We start from the raw sequence: 22,995 nt of genomic DNA, 5'->3' as shown, positions 1-22,995 counted from the left end.
GTGTCTCCTGTACTGCATGTTTTAAAGGGGTTTTGGCTTTGTTTCTAAAAGCAGTAATATATTTACTTTCGTTTCTAAAAGCAAACATATCAAGGAAGACTTTGCTGACTTCAACAAGGTTATTATGGTGTGAAAATAAGAGATAATTAAACTGTCAAAATCTTCAAAGCCCAATCTGAGAAATTACCAAGTACCTCAAGTGTTTTAAGCCACAAAATAAATGATCTGGAAACAAATTATCTACAGTGTTTTGACAAACAACTACTGCTTCCAAGGAAGAATATTGTGTAAAATTAAATGGCACTTCTAAAAGAAGAGAATTCTACTGGTCTGACGCATATATATATATATATATATATATATATATATATATATATATTACCATCAACCTAAATATTAACAAAGCGGTTTATTGACAACTTCACAGGGTTTCGACAAAGTTTTGGGTAACCTATTTAATATATGTTGAGTCCAGTTGTTAGGTGATAATTGTTTTTAGAAGGAGGAAGCTTAAATAAAGTGTACTTACAACCACACTGCGCCAATTAAAGGAAACACAGGTACTTACCCAGCACTATGGATCGCCTTGACAAGTTAGAAGAACTGGGATATAAATCCTGGAAGAGGTACCCACACCATAGTAGAAACCATCTGCCTAAACTTCACAGGTCAAAAGCAAGCAATGCTCACAAATAACACAAACAGCTTTATGTAAAGATAAAGGTACTTCGGTGGAAAAAAATAAATTAGCTGGCAGTGTCTGTTGTTAAGATTCATGCCTTTCAGTCTGGACTTTTCTCTGTTAATACTGCATACTTTAAAGGTACCTTAATATTTTAAAGCCTTTTTCTAAACAAATTACTAAATAAATAAATAAATCTTTCAATTGAAGTGATTTCTAAGATGAAAGAATTGAATGCTTGATTAAAATACAAACCTAACCTGAAATTTCTGCAGAAGTCAATTTGGTTTAGCTAAAGGAACGCACAACTACATTCTTAGAAACTTGTTGACAAAAAGATCACAAGTAAAAGAGGGTTTCTTAAAGCAGGATGTGTTTTGTGACTGAAAATGTAATGTGAATAAAAATACAGCCATAGAGCTTCCAAGCTTTATGGTATGGTGAGTTGTTACCATCAAGGTTATTAAGAACATATACTAATAAATCTGTAGGTAGACAATTTGTTTTTATGCTACTCAATTTCTTCGCTCTTCCACAAAATCTTTTTCTTAGAGGCTGCAGCTGAAGACAGACTTTGACAGACTCAGTGCTGCCTAGGATAAATAGGACTGCCTGTAATCAAAACTGCAAACAAAAGCTGCTCTAAGTGTACAAAGCTGTTCCTTTAATAGGAACGTTCCCTTCAGAAATAAGAAAAGCTATCAACTCTGAGCATCCTATGCTGTTTCTACACCAGTAACTGCACAGAATACTCATCATCTCAATGGGACACCCGCTAATACAACCTGACGACATTCAGAGAAACAGGATTTGGACCTCAGTTCAATATTCAGCCATTGCCTCAAGAGAATCATACTGACCACAAGAAGAAAATCCCCACCCCCTGAAATAAATTTGCTACAGCTGTGGGATCAAGCTGAAGACTAGAGACAATTTGCTGATAAAAGTAAAAAAGGCTGTATTTTTAAATCTTTCCTACTATATACAAGAACAAATGCAGGATGTGATGTTTGCTTAGTTTTATTAATTTATTTTGCAGGAGTCTGCAACTCGGAGTATGCACTTTCTGGAGGTACCATGCATGCATAGCCTCTGAATGCCTTTATACAATTTCATCTCTTAGTAATAAGTTCATTCACAGCATACACAAATCTAGGATGTAGACACCATATATACAGGATTAAACAAGATCGTGTCTCCTTGTTTTAATGAAAAAAAATTTAACAGGGTTTCACACAGCAGGAAATATGGATTAGATACACTGGTGCCACCATAAATAAATAAATTCCAAGAACACAATTGTTTTAAATCGTTTCAAATGTACTGAAAGTCCAGGATTATAATATTGCATTAACTCCACTGACTTATGATTATTCAAAACCAAGAAAATAGTTGCATCAACACTGATGGACATAAACAGCAATGAAAGCCCCAAACTGAAGAATCCGGCAAAATTCAGTCACGGCCAGCTTCAAATAACGCTGACATTTTGAAACAAAACAAATGCAGCAGCACATAGAAACAGTACTGACTATAAGATGTGTAACTGTGCACGTCTTCTTTCTTTACGGGATGGGGAGTCGTTGTACTACAGAGCACATAAGTTCTATTGTGCCAAAGAAGCTGATGAATTGTTTATGTCCAACGGTCCACTTCTTGTCAGGACAGTTGTTTTCACATTCTAGGGCGTATCACTGAACTCTGAATAGCAACTATCATCCTGATGACAAATATTCTCACATTCTTTTTTAAAACATTCGTTTTTGTTTTCATTTTTCCTTGTTTCCATTTCAAGTCAAGTATCTTTATTTCAGTTTCGAGGGTTTTTTACAATCAATTTAAAGTGTAAAAGTATTCGGAAATTGAAATGAGAGATGTATAACTGGGAGAGATAAGGTAACCGAAGGGGTCTTATTAAAAATGTGACTTAGTAGCATAACATATTCGGAAAGTACTGAGACCAGCTCTTTTAAGAATTATTACACCTTTTCACTGCACCTCCCAGACTTCAAGAGGAACACACACATACCACAGACACACAGATACACAATTCAATCTGATCTAAGACTACATTTTACAAAGTACTTCCTTTTGCTTGACTTCCCACCCCTTTCCTCTTCAACCAAACAAGACTAATAATTACATCAAATTAAAAGTAGATTGAACGTTCAGGATTTTTTTTTTCCTTTTTTTTTGGTTTACGATACTCTGAATTATTTTCCACAAGCCCCACTTCTAAATAAACTTTTAAAGAACTACAGTAGTATTCTATACTTATAGGGATTTCATCTTAATAGCACAGTAAATATAAAATTAGCTTTATAAAATTTCAGTGAACAGTGAAATCACTCTGAATATTCGAATGTCCAAGTCAGTTACAAACTCTATCAGTCTAGTAACATGTTTGAGGGAGAGCTCTGTCATTAAGGAAAACAAAGAAAACACAAGTAGTGCATTAACTCAACACAATGGCATTGGCATCCCACCATTCACACATACACGCAAAAGTTTTATACAATACAGTGCATTTTTATATGCCAGCCGACATCGGGGTTTTATGTGCATTCAATAAATATTACACAGACCAACCTCTTTTTTTTTTTTTTCTTTTCTTTTCTTTTCTTTTTTCTTTTTTTTTTGGCATAATCTACAACTCATTCCGGGTCTGAAATCACCTGCATCGCCTGCTTTCAGAAGGAAAATGAATCATCATTCAAAATACAATTTACATTCTAAGAAACTAAAAATATTTAAGCACCATGTAAAGTTTTCACTATTGATGTATCTGCAAGGGCATTTACAGGTAAAGGAAAACAAGGAAGGGGTTTGGTTTGTTGGTTTTGTTTCTGTACAAACAACAAATGAGAGTAAGTGAATGACCGGAGTAAAACTGTTGGAACAATGGAATTCACTTGCATTTTGATGGCACTCACTCAGTCTTCCAAAATGTATCTTGGTGTCAAGGCAGCCTTCTTTTTCTTCTGCTGTAGTTATGGCTAAGCCTTAAGCATCTCCACTAATACCAGGCACTGCGCACTTATGGCTATTTCAGTTCAGGGAATTGCTGGACTGCATGCGTTTTTATTTTTAGTCAAAAGTAGCATCTATTCTGTCAGAAAATGACAACTATAATGATGCACAACACCTACTCTCATTTGCTGACTGCCATTTTAATTGCTATCATTTTGTATTCCAGCAAACAAATGCTTCTAGAATTTCAACAGAAGTACAAATGAATAGAAAATTGAAATAATACAAAGGCAAAGGCATCATGATAGAAAAGTCATGAAGTTACTGGTATTGTTTCATTATACAGCCCGTAACAGCAGTGGTATTGCTTATCCTAGATATAATGCTTCTGCTCATCTGTTTTCTTGTTATCAGTATTGTCAACACGTCCACTTTCATGAACACAATTAATAGTTGTTTTCTAACTTTGCATGGACAGTGATTCCCCCTCACATGATGAGCTCCTCACGGAGCATAAAAGAGAAGGAGGGAAGAGAGAGAGAAACTGTCTCTGATGCCTTTGACTTTGTTTCACTCATCAGCAGTGCACACTGATTGCTGGAATTCTTTTAGCTTATTTAAAATTATGCTGAAGATTTAACTAGTGCAAGAACATATTGAAAAATGCCAGATCAAGTACTGGTTCCTCATCTAAGGTCACAGTTTATTTTTTACCATCATCTTTATAAACTACAGGTAGAGAAGACACCAGATTTAGCAATGAAGTCGAGATACATTTTCCTCACCCACCTCTTACAAACGCTGCCTGCTTTTACACAAGGATTCAGACATGATTGTTCTACCAATGTTTAAATCACTCATCAAACAAATTGTGGTAATTGATCACGTGGATAGGATTGCCATGAATTAAGAACAATTTACAATGAAATAGTTTGAATCTCTCCTGGTGAGATTTAGCTAGCATGTTTTGCCTCATGGTTGTCAATTTCCAGAACTCAGCTGACATGCTTGGTTTCATCTCTGATTCTTGAAAAAGTTGCACCATAAAAACTCCAATGCATTGTACCGGCTTCTAAACGGTACACAAAACATCCTACTCAGTCACAGTTTTGAAACACAATCATTCAGCTGCCCAAAACCAAGTTCAATTCCAAAAATAATGAGTGCTTTATTACAGCAATCTGAAGCATTCAGACAAACTGAAGATCACCTTTATAATACAGTAGATCGTATGCATGAAAAGTAGCAGTATGATTTTCAGCTGCAAGTCTTGTGTTCTTCAACCTATGACAAACATTTCCTGATCAAAATATAAAGAATGCAATGTGTAATTTCTCTTCAAGATCTGCCATCTGCTACTTTATACAGGCTGGTTAATTAACAATGTGCAAATAAACCTGAACTGAAGAGCTAACTGAGTAACTATTTTTCAGCTAACTTTGAACTGGAGCACAAGGTACCTTCTGTGCTGCAAACATCATGAATTCTTCATAAATTGGAAGCTGAAAAAGCCTAAGAAACTGGGTACAAACACTTCTCATACATAATCATGGCTGAGCTCAAGTCTTTCAAACCAAATCTGGAGTAGTCTGTTTGGCATATGTCACTGTGCTGCTACAGCACAGTCTTACACAAATTGTTGTATATAAAAAGCATACTTTTTGCTTTTAAACACAATGGTCAAATGAAAGCATGCAGTAGTATTTTCATCCATAATATGGTAGAATTCATTCTTGGTTTATTACCCATGTTGACACAGCCAGGTGAGCACTGTACAAGCAAAAGGGATTGTAAAAATTTACCTCTGATTTAAACTCTCTGTAACACTCACGCAGTATCTCGTCTAGTCACCTTAGGTCACTATTTCAAACAGTAATTTTTTGTAGACATAAATTACCCTGAAAAAAGCAGCAATTACAAAAAAAAAAAGAAAAACAAAAAACCAAAAACAACAAGGAGAAGGGTATTTTTATGTTGGTTCCCCCCCACCCCCCCTCTTTCTATACATTGAAAAAATGTTTGCATTTACCTGTCTTCTTTTTCATTAGCTTACAATCTAGAAGCACAGGGAGCCTTTGTTTTCCAGCTAGCTGTAAGCCAGGTTAAATCAACTCTGGCTCTTCAGTTTTTTGGGATCAGTGTAACATTTCATACATTTCCTATAACTTGATTTTTTAAAATTTATTATTTTTTTTTTAAGAGCTACTAAGCAGTAACTGCAACCACAGGACTAAACACCAGTAGTTATTTGCTTTCCCACATACATTCTTCCTGAAATTAATCCTTTTACATTTTCAGGTTTTGTTTTCTGCTTTGCTCACTGTAATAGGATAAGAAAGAATTTCACCTTTATTTCTTTCTTAGTGTGTCACAAAGCAGAAACATCTTAACACATTTCCCCCACCCCTTTGCACTATGAAGATTGTAGACTAGCAAAGGCCGGGCAAATGGACTGAAAGGTTCCCCATGTTTCCGTCTCCTATAGCTGTCTGCTTGAGAGCCTGCGTTCAACCCAAAGAAGCCCCTTCTTGATTTTCAAGTGTATCGTGGCATTTCACACTGCTCACAGCGATTTAGTGCTGGGTGGTTTAGAAAGGTGCAGCTATCACAATTCCATGGAGCTCCTTCAAAGTCTTCATCTCTTGGCTGAGTCCGTGCAGTCTGTTTGGAATTGTTTGGATGTTCTAAAAAAAAAAAAAAAAAAAAAAAAAAAAAAAAAGAAGGAGAATAGGTAATTTTTCTACATAGATAACACTATTTTTTTTTCTTCCTATAGCACATCTAAACCAGTCTGTGAAAATTGATTATTTTAAGTATTTTACTTCTGTAAAGAGTCACTTAAACATACTACATTAAAAACAAAAACAAGTCACTACTGTTAGGTCCTGGATACTGCTAAACGTTTAATAGCTTAAAACAATAAATTAAGTTTCTTGCTAGCACTCCAACATCATCCTGTTAAGAACAACCTGATGTATATATAAAATCACCTACCACATCCTAAATTCCAATAACCTTACTTTTATCCAAAGTGAAAGATGACTTTAGTTCAGTTTCTTCAAATAGCTTGACAAACAATATACTTCCGATCTATTTTCCATCATTTTTCCAGGAGGAAAAGTCACATGGTTGGAAGGGACCTCAAGAAAGAGTCAAGTCCAACTCGCCTGATAAAATGACAGGTCCACATCAAAACAAGATGATTCCTTTTTATTCAGAGAATCACAGAACTGCTGAGGTTGGAAGGGAACTCTGGAAATCATCTGGTCCAACCCTGTCCTCAAGAATGGACACCTAGAACACACTGCTCAATACCAGGTCCAGGCAACTTTTGAAGATCTCTGAGGAAGATCAAGACTCCACAGCTTCTCCCCATGCAATCTATGCCAGTATTCAGTCACTCACAGCGACAAACTGTTTCCTAAGGTTTATTTGGAACACTGACTCTTGTTTCAGCACCTGCCACCATTAAGCCAGCCCATACTTTATCAGCTACTTTATAAGGATGTTATTGGGGGTGGGGGGATGGGAGGGGTGCTGTCAAAGGCCTTATTAAATCCACGAAGACAATATTCACATCACCTACTGGGCCGGTAATTGCATTACAGAAGCTCATCAGGTTGGTCAGGCGTCAGTTCCCCTTAGTTAACCCATGCTAACTACTTCTGATTATTTTCTTGTCTTTCAAGAGCCTGAAAACGGTCTCCAAGATGAGCTTTTCCATCCCCTTCTCGAGGACTGAAGCCTGTAGTTCCCTGCATCTTCTTTCTTTACCCTCATGAAGACAGGAATGACATTTGCATTCCTCCAGCCTTTGATCACTTCTCCAAGTTGCCACAATCCATCAAAGATCACACAGATCAGCCTCACAACCAAATGTCAGCTTCCTCAGCATTAAAAGGTGGATTTTATCACTTATGAATGTTTAGCATGCTTAAGCACTCCCTGACCATTCTACCAACAGTACATCCTTCATTGCTCCAGCCTTTCCTCCTGGTCTCTGCAGCCTGGCATTCTTGGATGTTGGTCTCGCTGGTAAAGACTGAGACACAGAACGCATTCAGTACCTCAACATTTTCACTATCTTCTGTAATCAGCTCTCCTGTTTCATTCAGGAGAGTCCATATTTTCCAGTCTTCCTTTTGTCACTGATGTAGACTTTTCCAAGGCCAGGTTAGATGGGACCTTGAGCAATCTGGTCTAGTGGAAGATGCCCCTGTCCATGACGTAAGTTTGTAGATAGATGATATTTAAGGTTCCTTCCAACTGAAACCATTCTATCAAGTACATGCAGAAGTCCTTCTTGTTGCCCTTGGCACCCCTGGCCAAATTCAATTCCATTTGGGCTTTAGCTTTACCACCTCCATTCCTGGAGGCTCTGACACTATCTCTACACCTCCATGGTTACCTGTCCTTGCTTCCATCCTCTGAATGCTTACATTTTGTGTTTGAGTTTGGCTAGCTCCTTGTTCACTCAGGCAGACCTCCAGGCAATTTTGCCTGAACTCCTCTTTCTTGGAAAGCATTGCTCATGAACTTGGAAGAGGTGATAATTGAATGTTAAACTAGCTTTCTTGGACTGCAAGGCTTTATCCCACAGGATTCTACCAACCAGATCCTTGAAAAGGCCAAATGGCCTTCTTACAGCTTTCCAGCAGGCACATAAATGTGCCAAGCAGTACTTAATTCCGTTTGCATTCATAAACATCCATACATATTAATACATGTATAGTTATGCATTGGGTTTTAACCCGTGGAAGGAACCAAGAAAGGTTTTCTGATGTATCCTATCAAAACTTCAAGACCTCAGGCAATTTCAGGTGAAAAAAATAATCAAACTTTCTAAGATTTTACAAAATGTTAATATTCCAAACAATGTTAGAACTACTTAGAAGGTAAAAGTTAAGATCTCCATCTGTTAAATTGACATCAACAAATTAAAAACAAACAAAAACAACTTATACTGTTAAAAACAAAAATCTGTGATTCAAAGTGCACACATTGCTCATTATTGTCTGCTCAGTAATCTAACAGATGGCTGACAACATCAGTGCAAATAACACCTAAGTTTGTTTTCAAATACATATTTAAAGAGAAAAGGGGAAAAAAAGTACCTTCCTTATTTAAACGCAGATGCAGCAAGATCACATTTGCAGTGTGTGGCCTGAACAGATTCTTGCTAAGCAAGCAAGCTGTGTGGGCACAAGCCTGCATTCATGTTGACTAGTCAGCTTGTAGCACAGAGCAGAACCTTGTCTGCCTATACCTGCCTGTCTGTCTATACCCTAATAACTTAATATGAAGGAAATGGTTTTTCTAGGAGAAAAAAATAACTTGACATATCTATGTTAACAGCTGAGCTCAAAATACCAACCCTAACACACATCTCTATCAAGCTGACAGATAAAACCTGGAAGCTAGTCTTAAGTCATACAAATTCTCACATAATACTGTTTCTAATTGTGAGTAAAATCATGCATTTCATGCAAGTCTTGCACATTATTTTGCTTAGAAATAATAAATTAAGTAGACTGGTGGAATTAAGACATCATTTAAACATTATTAAGTACCTTGAATCAATCACAATCAATGCAATTTAACATGAGTTCAAGTAGCTGATTTTGTGCCACTGCTCACCTGATGCTCCATCTGTCTTTTCTGTGCACTAGCATTTGTACAGAAAACATACCCCAGTGTTTTGGGGGGCAGAGGGGTTTGTTTTTAAGCTGATATACAGGTGAGCAGTAGTTCTAGGCCTTTCTTTTAAATTTCCACAGGCATTTTAGAACATGAAAGGGAAAAATATTTGGTTTGGAAGATGGAGAGAAAGAAGTGCTTACTAGCAACTAGATTATTTACTGTTAATCATTAAAAATTTTTATTAAAAATTATTATTAAAAATAAAATTTGGATTTTCAAGCACAGCATATAACTACTATATCAGAAAAGTATGTTTTTCCACTAGCAATTTTAGCACACACTACTTGCATTAAGAGGAGACTGCATTATAAGCTCATTGCACAACATTTTCAGAGAAAAGAGCACTGAGCAATTCATCCCGGACAAGCTGTTTTGTTAGTAAGATATAAAGTATATAAAAATATTTGCTAACATGTGAAATTAATTCTTTCAACAGATTTCAAGAGCTAATTGAGGAAAAAAAACAAAATAACCAAAAAAAACAGCCAAAAACCTGAGCAAAAAATAATTGAGGGAAAAGGTAGGATGCTCCACAACAACCCCTGTATATAATTACTCACGATATGGATAGAGTGCTACTGAGCTATGCAGCCACTAGGTGTCTACTTAATGTGAGCTGAATCATTCTGATGCACTGACCGAATCTCCACAAGACTAAGACTAAATATGTAGGTCCTGCATGCACATAAAACTCAAGTCCTAAGCTAGATAGAAATCATATATGCTATTCAATAGCACAGAAAATTTCTGAGACCAACAATGAACCCGTGTAAGTGGGACACCGCAGACCCATGTAAGAAAACTTACTTCACCACAGTCCTTAAATTATGTGAGACTCTTTGCAGCAGTAAAAAGTACAAACTTCAGAGCTACTACTGTGAAACTCATATTCTAAACACAAAGTTAAAGCATAGCCAGGAAAGTTAAAATTAATTAAAAGTATAAATACAGATTTTAAGAAGTTAAACTATTAAATCCTAAAGCATGTATTAGAAGACATCTAGAAAGAACTCCTGTCAAAGAAGTTTTAACCTAAAAGCATTTATAAAAACTTTAATGCTTTAGCTAGAGCTTCCTAATTACGAGTTTGTATACTTTCAGCTCCTTTTCTAGTAGTCAATATCAGTATTTGCAAACATAGTAACAGAACTCACACTGGAAACAACCTGCCTGATGACTGCAGTTATATAAAACAAGGCATGGTTTGTTTTATACATAGAGAAAAAATGACAATGCAGATAAGGCAAGTTGATGTTTCTTTTTTGACCTACCCTTTTTATATGGCTTTGGTGGCACAACAGGACCAGGCTCTATGTTATCATAGAAGTTACATGTGGCTTTCGGATCAAAGTTACCTGTCAGAAAAGATAAGTATGAAAGCATAAGGTAAATGTCACTTACACACGTAACCAGTGACACGAGTATCTAGAGTCTTCAGATTTCACACATCTTTTTAACTATTACATTTTATTTCAGTCTTTTCCCCAACAGTCCTTTGTCACTTATTTCCAGTTTTGTGTTGATTCTACTAATTTTCAGCAATCTAATCCCATACTTAACCATCAACTACAGTTTAACATTCTGCAACGTTTTAAAAACCTGGGAAATCTCAAATCTTCTGTATGACAGTCTTAGTTAAAAAGACAGGAGGAAAAAAATGGAAGACTATGTGTGTTTTTAACAATTTGATTGTATTTGTGTCAAGTTTTGGTCACAGAAAGGATTTTAAATACCTAAACAGAGCTGCCAACTTGGTGGCTATCTGTGGCTACCTGTGTTTCTGATTTGCATCACTTTGTCAAAGGTAAATAAAACAAATTAAGTAGAGAACGTTCACCAAGTAAGGATTATTTTTAAATTCACTCTTGACAAAATCACTGTTTACTTGCTAATGTAATTTAATTCTGCGAACAGAAAAATCTGCAAGTCAGGTTTACTAGGTCGAAACTGAAAACAAACGAATAAAAACATTAAGTTCTATTTTAATTTAAGAGTCCAAGAATACCTCTATTTAAATATACACTACATTTAAATGATGTTTCTCAAAGACTATCAGTTCTATACCTCTAGACTGAAGGAGGTCAACTTCTTTCAGTGTACAGTCAACATTTATCTGGAGCTGTCTGTTGAGGCTTCTCAATTTGGTCATTTCCTCAGGCTAGGGAGAAATAACCCAAGACAGCAATTGTAGGAGAGTCAGCAACTTATCCAACGTATAAATAACATCACTATACCCATGTCAACAGCTTTATTGGAAACTGAGTATTGAGAAGGCATTTAACAAAACAACCAAGATTATATTGTCAGCCTCTTCCTGCCACTCAATTTCTTTCCTCATGAAACATTCTCCTACTTGCATTTGTAGGGGTGCTAAGAAAAAACAAACAAACAAACCCAAAGAAAATAAACAGAACAATAAAATCCATTTGTAAAACACTAGTTTGGTAGACTCATATCTTAAATAATCACATACCTTACAAAAATCTGTATAAAATGATGATCTGCTACATCAGTTTACATCACAAGTATCTGGAAAAGGAACATTATCTGCAGTTCACTTAAACTTCTGATATCTGACACCCCTGGACAGATTCAATTCTGGGCAGGATGGGCTTTGCTTTTCCAACCTCAATTCCTGCATGCTCAGATAGTGCTTTCTGTATTCCTGCCTGGACCATACCTGACAGACACCTCTCTGAATACCTAAGACAGATGAGACATACAGAAGCTACATACTTCAGCAGTTAACAGCCTGTGTGCTGTTAATAAAGCACAGTATGCTTTCCTGCCTACATCTGTCTGCATTGTTTATGAGAGCACAGTGAACAAGACTGAAGTGATTTGGCTAACAACTGCATACACTGAAAGCTATTTTTCAGTCAGATGAGTTCTCTTATCAGAGTCATACAGACGTCTGGGCTAGAGTCACTAGTGGTTAGAAGTCAGAGATAGGAAGAAATAACAGGGAAAAGAGGAGTGAGGTACCAGCTATTTCAGTCAACACCACTAGCGAACTGTTACTTGGCACACCATGCACATACCAAATGGGAAATGGAATGTCTAAGAGATGCAGCTACCCAAACAGCAAAATACCTTGATACAGTGAAATACTACTTAAAAAAACATAAAGCTCTGCTACGTCAACAACAAAGCTGGATACAGCTCAGACTCTATGAACAGATTTGGATGTACACTTCCATAAGTTGTTAAGAAAGTAACTATCTGTTCCATGGCCCAAAAAAGCACAGACAATTCTCAGAAATTCTGTTGTGAAACCTAAAAAAGCTGGACACACGTTCCTTAAATTATCAGAACTGGTTTCCTACAAGCCAAGAACTTACAGAAAAAGCATTTCCAAATACTGAAGATTTTGGGAGCATATTATACTTCAGCTTATGAAAGGATAAGAAATAAATTTGTAGCTTGAATTAAAATACTAACAAATTGCTTACTGTTGGAATTGCAGTTGTACAGCTAACTCTTCGAAGTCGCCTCTGCATTAGATCATGCTCCATACCATTGACTTCAGCTTTCAGGCGTTCAAGCTCTTCTTTCTCAAGCTTCAGTTCCTTTGCTAATCTCTCCATCCTCGCTCGTTGATGTAATAGCAAGGCTAATTTTTCACATGGAAGAAATAGTTACTAACATAAAAAAAAACAAAACTTGGAACACTGAACTTTTAGTTCATATATAATATTCACAAGTGACCTTTCTGGAAAAAAAAATAAATAAATGTGATCATAAACATGCAGCCAAATACCAGTGTGAAGATGCTTTCATGCCAAATGAACTACAGTTTTGGACAAGATTCTTCCAGAATAAAAATACACTTTAGTAACTCGAAATAGATATTACCATTTTGGTCAATGCTTCTTTTTTTGGTCTTTCTCGTCTCAAAAACAGAAAGGCACCTGTGCAAGGAGACAGCTTCTCAGGATGAAATGGCAATCTAGTTATGTTAATACTACACTGACAGAAAATTAAATACCAGATGTAAGATCAGAAGATAACACACACTTCATAGCTGGTGTTCAGTAGTCTTAAGGCTGCTCTGTCAGACATCAGCCTCAACAGCTGATTTTTTTTTTCAGTACTATTAGAGGTAATACAATAATAGCTTTAAGTAATTGTTAGCTTTTTAGAGTGTACGACATTTCTCAGTACTACAAGTTCCCCACCGCTCAAAGGCAGAACTACAGAACTTCAACAAAACAGACTAGGCATGTGAATCCTGAAGGGGAACAGAAAAAAAAAACAAAGAAAGCTGGGGAAGAGCTCAGGTCCCTCAAAGTTATTAATTCTACAATTTGCTGCCCTCTCATTATTCCCTGCTGAAATAAACAAATTTTACTACCAATAGAACAATATTCATTTTTTCCAGGAAAACACTTATCAGCAATCCATTATGATGCAAAATTGTCCAAGTTAATTAGTGCAATGCTTAGCACATTCTGATCCACTTATTTTTACCTGATAAATGCCTATCAGGACAGAGAAAAATAAGAGAAATCTGCTGCCAGTATTCAGACAAGCATGCTACTAAAGTAACAGTCTTTCAGCACACTGGTTGATACACAGACACCACAAAAAAATGCTATTTCATATTAAGTACCAGCCAACACTTGTCCTTTTCTTCATTTCTATCCAAGCAAATTAAAAAAAGAAGTACTTGCACACTAGCTGAGGGGGAAAAAAAAAGAAATAAAAAAATAATAATAACGATGCAGCTTACCAGAGGAGGATTAAAAAAGAAAATAGGGGCATAAAATGACAGTACTTTTATCCAATGTCAGTACTCTGTGCAAAACAGCAGCACCTTACTTTTGACTTGTATGGATCCACCAATTCGAAGTCAAAGAATAAACACTGTAAATCTTGAAGAATAACACATGTACCAATATTACTGAACAAATAATCTTCTTGAAGTAACTCAAATGTATGTTAGTCATTCAAAACAGAGTTCAAAAGATAACAGATTTAAAAAGAAATACAGATATCAGCTGTTTGGTTTGCCTCTGTTAGAATTAAATCCTGTTTTTCTATGACTTCCCCAATTTAATAGTGGATATGTCTTCATTACATAGCTTGGCATTATGCCTTAGTTCAGTTGATTAAACTTGACTCCTGCTGCAAAGAAACACTAGAAGTATAAACATCGGAATGGCTTTTTGGTAACACTTTTCACATTGGTTCACATTCAGAAAGAAATTAAATATTCTTGTTCCCTATATTAAGCTTTTAAGGATAGTCCTCTTTAGGCCTTTTGTAGTAGCGAGAATTATGTATATTTTTCTACAATTTATTTCTGTTAAGAGTTCACAGTGCATCAACACCAAGCGCTAACGAAACACCAGCTGTGTTATTACCACAAAAGCAGATACCCCAATTTACCTTCAATTACATGAAGCTAATTACAGTTTTCTTACATAACTTTAATGAAGTTTCAATAGAAAAATTACCAGAGAAAGCATAGGAGCTATGAGTTACAGACCTACCAGTGTTTTCTCTAAATAACACTTCTAATTGGGTCTAACCAGATACAGGATAGCTCTGTTGACAAGCTAAAATAGCTCAACAGGCGCAAAGCAAAATAAATCAACAACTAAGGCACAGGACTATAAGCACTGCTTCAGATCACTCAAATAGAGAAGAAGGCTAAAAGGAGCAATATAGGAATAGATTCTTTTTCAAAAGCAGATTTAGAAACAAAGCACATTCTTTAAGTATTTGCTGCTGATAATCACTGTCTCATTAACCCAACTGATTGGTTTGAATGCTTGCAGTCTGATTCATTTAATTCCATTTTAAATGCTCCAAATCTTGAAAGCAGGTTACCTTGAGAAAAGTGGTTTTCAGCTGAAAGTTAAATTTCATTACTGCTTATTGTCAACTACTTTTCTTTAATTATTTACTTACATATGGCATTAAAACTAACTACATTCTGTCCCTATATGGGGACACCCTAAAGCCTGTCTGCCTAGCTTGTTCTTTGAAAATTCTAAGTGCAAGAAGTTCTTCAATATAATTATATATCCATTTAAGAAAAAAGAAAAGATCTGTATTGTCCTGAGAAGTAATTTTAATTGCAGTTCTCCCCCTTTCATTTAATACTCTTCGATCTAAACAAAATAAATTGGATTAAAATTCTTTACAGAGGTTTGTGTTTCAGCTTTTATAATGGGCCCAGTACTGAACAAATCCATGCACTGCAAAGTTATTCAAACAAACAAAAAATATATAAACTTCATAATAAATAATAAAACACAAACAAAGTTCTTCAATGCAGAAGTTACAAACCAGACACATGGCATACGTTAGCAGTAGCATTCTCGTAAGAAAACCTATTTTGTCAAAAGCACAGCAACTTTCTGAGTTTCAGAAATACTTTATGCATTAGATCAATATTTGGTACTTTTTTTTTAAAAAAAAAAAAAGAGGACATGAGAGGATCAGATTATCTTTGTTGTGATTTGTGTTTTTCTCTGTATTGATTTGGTATTTCCCACTTAGTAAGTAGCAAAATCAAGCTGAAAATGCATTTCAGAGTAAACAGTGTTCAGAGAAAAACAATTACCTTGAGTGTAAGCATAGTCATCCGATCCAGAACTAGAACTTCTCTGATACTTATGGCTTCCTTTTTCTCCTCCAGATCCTGGGATTACAGAAATAGGCTGAATAGGTTCCGGTGCTGCAGTACGCTCTTCTTGGTCCACTAAATTTAAAAGATTCTCAGTCGGTGCTCGACCTACTGTGATTTTAAAAATAGTTGGGTTTGGCTGAGATACCATTACCCGAGGAGACTGTGTTGGTGCACCTGTAGGTCCAGTTGGTTGAGTGTAGGTAATATATACTGGATTAACACTAAATGGAGGTTTGGGTTGCCCCGACATACCTCTTGATGGAGAGCTTGAAGGAGGAGTAGTGGCTGCATACAGTGGGTGCTGGTTTCGTTGAGATGGTTGATTACTTATTGGTGAAGGACTTCTGTTCATTGCAGTCCCGGGTCTTTGCGGTGGTTCAACTGTAATTTCTATTTTATTCATGGAACCTTTGGATAAACTAGGTCCAGCAAAAGGAGGAAGATACGATACAGAGTGACTGCCTTGTTTTTGAAAAGTCTGCGATGCTTGCTGATATGGATGAGGAGGGACATTTGAAGGACTAGGAGGCATAAAAACATGTGAACTCTGATGACTCAGCTGAGGCTGAACCTGGTGTTGAGGAGAGCCAAAGGGAGAGGGGCACTGGGATGCCGGTGGTGATCTAAAGGCTGATTGAGGAATCTGGGGTTGTTTAGGAGAATACTGAGAAGGCTGGTAGTTCTGTTGATGTGGATACACAGGTAGAGGACGGGGAGTATAATGTGGAACTGGGCCCTGTGGCGATGAATGCCACGGTGTATTCTGAGGAGTCTGTCGTCCTGAAGAACTTTGAGATGTTTGTCTAATATAAATAGAGCCAGGAGTCCCATAAAGATTGCTTGGAATCTGTGGAAGAATTTGTAGAGCTCTGGGTACACTCTGTCCAGAGGGGAGGTTTTGTGATACTGTAACAGTAATGGGATTTGTACTGTACCGAGGTATGTGCATATACGTGGGAGGAGGGCCTTGCATAGCAGACGTGTTCATTCCTGGTTGTATGGAAGATGGCTGTGGAGGTGGCTGTGGAGGAGGAGTAGCTGCATTTCTATTCTGGTCATTCATGAAAAATGGATTGTAATTAGGAGAAGCTGCCACAACAGCGGGAGCAGAATGTGGTTCTTGAACTAAGCATATCAGCTGTTTACCTGCTGTGCGTTGTGGATCAATATGTCCATCACTTGAACTATGTACCAGTGTACGACCACCATTAAGTTGAGCTCCATCCCCTGCATGATAGCTGGTATGAGGATGAATACCCAGATTAATGTGCAAAAGGCTATTTCTATTCATTCTGGTGTCATCAGGGCTATGGTACTCCATGTATAAGTATTTGTTGCTCTCCTGTGCGAGGGCTCGACAACAGGCATCCAGGTTGTTGTTGTTCTACAAATAAGAAGGGATACCTGTTACCATTTAATAGCAAAAACAAAAAACCAAACAAAAAAAACCAACCCAAAACCAAACACTTCAAATTTCAACATATATTCAGCTGAAGCTGTGATCAAGTCTAGTATAGGCATATTTCATTGTAGATGACACAGATAAGAATTTTGAAATCAAGATAATACCAACTAGATCATAGCCTGTACACAGTAGATAGCTTACACTACACCTAGCAAAGGACTAGATGCAGTAACACTGCCTACAGTATGTCACTTAAATATCAAATAAAGTCTAATTTGGGGGAAGGCAAAGAACAGGAATGTACAATTAACTACTTCTAACAATACAAAATTAAATTAGACTGAAACTGCAAACTCTGGATAGTCCAAAGACACAGATATTGTTTTACTGTTTACCTAAGCACATCTCTTTACTTGAAAGTTTAGAACTCCAACATTTTAAGTAAGCTTCTCGAGATAGAATTTAGCACCTTAAAATGAACTACACAAAGCCAGAATTAGAGTTGCTTGTACTGGCGATGTATATTGCTAATATGTACTGGCAATTCCCTATGGCCCCTTACAATTATGACAAATTTGAACTGTCCTGAAAAGTTCCAGGCTCAAAGCTAAAAAAATAAGGTTTATTTGTTTTAATCGGTGAGGAAGCTAAATGACCCTTGTAAGGGCTTGATTTTTGTTCTGTGGTGCCAGCCATTGAACATACAGAGTTAAATTGTAAATCAAATCAAATATAAAGTGGGACACTCTCTTTTCCTTCCTGCCCTCTCTACTTGTTTTGGTTTCATCTTTTAATCCTACACTGAAGATGACATAGTGAAATTTGGTGAAGTTTTGAGTATCTCACTAACACAGACATTCAGCATCTATTCAGATGAAAACATACCATTGTATACAACAAGAGAGAACAGTCCAGCTTCTAATTTTGTATTATGTTCACTATGCAGATACTTATACTAGCTTATTTTTCCTCCATGCCAAGCTACCCTGACAGACTCCCAGTGGTTGATGGGAATACTCAGACGTATCACACACATTTAAAAAACAGAACATTTGAAAATGTAATAATAATCAGCATCAGTGTCAGAACAGCCTCAAAGAAAAAAAGCTAATTGTTACCAACAGTTACATGCCATCTGAAGGTCTTCATAAGGAGAAGACTTAATCTATGCCATGTAGACAAAAAAACCATTAAATTTCTAGATAAAGCCATTTCTTTACTATGGAGGAAGGTGTCTCTGTGTTAAAACTCCTATTGATGCTACCATCAATAACCATCCTTTTAGCCACTCTCCTTATTTCTGCATGCACACAATCAGCTATCACATAGGCAAGGATGAATAATCAGCAGAAAAATAAAACCATAAATGTAAAGAAAAATGATAATGCCTTTGTGTGTAAAAAAAAAATCAAGTAACAGAGACTTACATCGCTTCAAAATAAAACCAGAAGAATGAAAACTGATGCTCTAAGTAGACTGCTAGAAATTTATCAAACTACAATAATGAACTACACAGACTCTTTAAAACTCTGCACCATACCTGTAGCATGCATTGAGATACCACCCCTTCAGGGATCTCAGGGAAACGTTGTCGGAGATCATGGAGTACCTGCACATCGAGTTGTTGACTACCCTGAGCCATGCCAAACGGATGATGTTCCAGATTATCAAAAAGTGGAAGTCAACAGACCTTCCAATGATTACGATCTTCTGAGGCTTCGGGCATTTTCTGTAAGAAAAAAATATATATATTATTAAGCTATTGCAACAGTTTTTGTTCCTTTCCCCAGTTGCATGTATAAATAAATGACTAGCACTTTTATAGGTTCAGATAGAGAGAGAACGGCTTAAGCATAATGGTGGGAATCATCATTTCTCAAATTCTAATCACAACACACTTCACACGGCACAGGTTTGCCTACAGGACACTTCACTGAAATGTGCTGGCTCAGGTCTTCATACAGTTCCCCTGCAGCACCACAGACATGATTTTAATTAATCTGACCCGTACAAAACAGAACTGTTACAAATTTATTCCCAGTGAAAATCTGGAGAGACTGCAGAACATTTGAGGTCACAAAGCATGCGTGCCTTTGTTCTTTACAGTATGTCAGAAAAAACAGGCTGAAAAATTAAGTAGCACAGGAATCCAAAAATATTTCTTTAGTATTGGGACTTAAACTCTTTTACATTGCTACAAATTCAAAGAGTTGGGAGCATTTTTTTGCAAAACACAACAGGAGTTAAACTTAATTCACTAAGTCCTCTTTAGGACTACGATAATCCATTTAAGTTTTTTGTAAAACAGTTACATTAATTACTAACATGATTAGTGACGAAAGCCAACCTCTTTCATTTTTTTTAGGATTCTTGTGTTTTAGAGCAAAAAGATACAACTGAACTCCAATTCCAAGGGAGCAGTAGAAGGTATAAACCACCCCAGTCAGTAAATGCTTTTCTCATTCATGGCTCACCATCACAGGAGTATTCACCAGACAGCTAAAGTCAGAAACACATGCACACCCTTACGTAATAATCTCCAACAGTTCCCTGCACCTCTACTAAGAAAGTCTCATAAGCAAGATTTACAGACAAAAAATACATTTTCAATGAAATACAAAACGTCAGGTTCAGTGTGAAAACACCCCCCCCCCTTTTTTTACTTATTATTTTGAATATTCAACACTCACACCTTTTTTTCCCCTAACTCTTATGAATTATTATTTCCCTATATTGAAAAAGAGCATCACAAATGTGAAATAGAAGCCCACTCTACCATCCACTAGTATGTATGTCGACAGCTCTTAACTGACATTATCATTTACCAAACGACACACATGGTTGGGCTGCTCTGTTATATCCAGTCCATCCTAGTATCCAGTACTACATCTGTTACATCATACATTTCCAAGATAAGAGAGAAGTTTGAAAAACAGTGAGACATCTCAATTATCCTGTTGATTGAAGATGCGCTGCAATAAATGTACACTGTATAACCAGAGCATCACGTCTCTCTTCAAATACTAAAGCAAGTGGAGCCGAGAGCCAAGGGCTCACATCACTATGCAGACAACAGAGCTAAGAAAGGAATGGACACAATGAGCTGCTGCTGAGCTACAAGAGATTAGAAAAACAATTCTCCAAAGCTTCTCTTTCATGGCAAGCACAGACTGGGGACACGCTGAGCTCTGCTACACTACCAGCCTTGTAATTACTGAAAGCTCACAGAGCAATTCAAAAGACACAATGAAATCAAGTCACTTCACCTACAACTTCCAAAAGTAAGTTGAGGATACTCAAATCCTAGCAATGAGAATTTACTTTCAGCTACATACACAGCAGTTAAGTAGCAAAAACATTAAAGGATATTGCTGCAGAACTGGTCCTACTGTGGTAAGACAGAGATGACCCTGGCAGCCACAAGTGAAAACTAGGGATCTTGCAAAGCACCACTCCAGTCCTACACGATTCCACCAATCAGTTTTTAACACATTTTATATGTTCAAGTTGTATGCAGAGGAAAATAGTACCTTAATCTTTTTCCCTAAAGTAAGTTGCATATCCTATAAGCTGAGGAAATGAACAGAAGTCCACAGTTCCATCAGTTAACTGATGCCTCTCCTCTGAAAAAGGGAATAGAAAGTCCCAGCATTTTCAGTCCTGTTACACCCCATAACGTGTTCAAATATATCTAGAAGGAAATCTATATCACTACCGTGATATACGGTACTAAATCACCTAAAATAAAAATAAATGAATCATCACCAATGAGATCCAATAGCGAAATAAATTACGTATATGCAAACAAAGTTAATGTTTATAAACTATGGAATGGCAAGCATTTACAATGGAGCTGTGCAGCGCAACTGTAACATATGTAGCAACTGAAATCACAACTGAGTGAAACTGCAGAAAAAAATATGTTATCTGAGACAGTTTCTCGAGCAGGACTCATCAATTAGAAATGAATTGTTACAAGGTTTGGAATAGCAGTCTGGCCTTGAAGCAAAAAAAGAGCCACATCCAGACCAAAACACAATAGTAAACAAATCATTTAATGCAAAATGAACCATTTAAATACATTATGTTACCATACCTACTAGACAAACTCATTTTAAAAGATTACTTAAATCTTTAGATTAGGATGAGAAAACAATTAACTAGTTAGGTAGTGAGCCTCAGTTTCTCCTCTGCATACTAAGCTAACACAGTGTTTAAATGGCATTGTCTTGACTTCTAATTTGTTGAACAGCATCTATGTACACTTAATATTTCTAAATTAATCTGTTTTCCCTCCTTTTTTTCACCGCTGTTGTTCAAAGCATCGAAGATGAGATTTGTACACGTTTCAAATTCATGAATGCAGCATGTACTATCTGCAATACATACGTGTGTTTTTCTATGTTTTTCTACTGCAGTGTTTATGGCGCACTTCCTTCAATCACCTGCACCAGACTGAGAAGCTCTAAGTCAAGCTATAGAAAAAGATCTGAGGAAAGTGAGCAAAGCTGAATGCTGCATTTTCTCTGAAGACTGCTACAACTTGAGTACTGACAGACCATGAAATTCCAGTGGACACAACAGCAAAACACCACCAAATTCTTAACTACCAAAACTTCAGAACAAAATTAATATCAGATTAATATCATTTGATATTTGATACAAATCAGTACTCAAAAAGAAAATGAGCATACGTAACATCGTCAGCATTGTCCAACACTTTTATGTTGGACAGACAGAGAACTGGAAAGATAAAATGGGAACTGATGGACCAAAATAAGATATTAAATTCCAAAATGAAGTTTCATTAATTTAGATGAGTATAAGAGTTTACTTTCACACATACAAACAAAATAAGGAAGTGTAAATAAAAATGGGATTATGTTGAAGAGAAAAATATGGTGATCATTAAATGCTTCACACTCATTTGTAATACTTTCTTGAAGGAAGTTACCCTACATGGCGAGTGCTTAGTGGTAGGTATCAGCTTAGCTTCCAGAATAGCTGTAGGCAAATCACCAAACCCTAGAGTCATCTACAGCTTTGGTTACCATCCTCTAATTTTGCCAAGATTTACTATCTAGGAGGCAGCATGAAAAAGCAGTGAGATCAGTCCCACTGCATTATGTTACAGCTCACCCACAACAGCTTTCTGACCATACTGGAATTAGAGAACACGGTTGTGGTGATGCTGACTGGCTGCTCAGATTAGAAGGTACACTGTAAGCAAGAGGTCAGAACTGAATTAACTCTGCTTCCAAGTCATCTCCCCATGGTCCTCTCAATATTATTCTGCACAAGAAGTCTTTCTGAAAATGACAAAGGAGCAACTGATTACAGGCAGCCAGCTCTGTACTAGGAGATACTTCACTAGGAGAGTGGTCTTCTTCACTAGGAGAGTGGTTAGGCCCTGGAACAGGCTGCCCAGGGAGGTTGTGGATGCCCCGTCCTTGGAGGTGTTCAAGGCCAGGTTGGACGGGGCCCTGGGCAACCTGATCTAGTAAAGGTGTATGTTTGGTGGCCCTGCCAGGCAGGGGGGTTGGAACTACATGATCCTTGAGGTCCCTTCCAACCCGGGTCATTCTGTGATTCTGTGAT

The 22,995-nt window shown here is 36.9% G+C and overlaps 1 protein-coding gene across 9 annotated transcripts in view; it reads right to left on the bottom strand.

Moving 5' to 3' along the window:
- Positions 1 to 1,686: 1,686 nt before the first annotated feature.
- Positions 1,687 to 22,995, bottom strand: part of TAB3 (TGF-beta activated kinase 1 (MAP3K7) binding protein 3) — a 44,463-nt gene continuing 23,154 nt past the window's right edge. For 2 of the 9 annotated variants that reach the window (XM_085549821.1, XM_015885117.3), the window contains exons 2-8: positions 18,938 to 19,126; positions 16,245 to 17,376; positions 15,927 to 16,004; positions 12,805 to 12,965; positions 11,417 to 11,510; positions 10,624 to 10,707; positions 4,329 to 6,336 (exon numbers count right to left, since the gene is read on the bottom strand). In XM_085549821.1, coding sequence (XP_085405947.1) covers positions 6,188 to 6,336; positions 10,624 to 10,707; positions 11,417 to 11,510; positions 12,805 to 12,965; positions 15,927 to 16,004; positions 16,245 to 17,376; positions 18,938 to 19,039 — 1,800 coding nt within the window. In that variant the 5' untranslated portion in view covers positions 19,040 to 19,126 and the 3' untranslated portion in view covers positions 4,329 to 6,187. Of the gene's footprint in view, positions 6,337 to 10,623; positions 10,708 to 11,416; positions 11,511 to 12,793; positions 12,966 to 13,049; positions 13,264 to 15,926; positions 17,377 to 18,937; positions 19,127 to 22,995 lie in introns of those variants that run through there. The other 7 variants (XM_085549796.1, XM_015885094.3, XM_015885099.3 and 4 more) reach the window with 6 other exon arrangements.

This window comes from Coturnix japonica, chromosome 1 (assembly GCF_054131305.1).
Source record: "Coturnix japonica strain WE chromosome 1, WE-NBRP24, whole genome shotgun sequence".
Lineage (NCBI taxonomy): Eukaryota > Metazoa > Chordata > Aves > Galliformes > Phasianidae > Coturnix > Coturnix japonica.
This window is presented reverse-complemented; position numbering and strand designations above follow the sequence as displayed.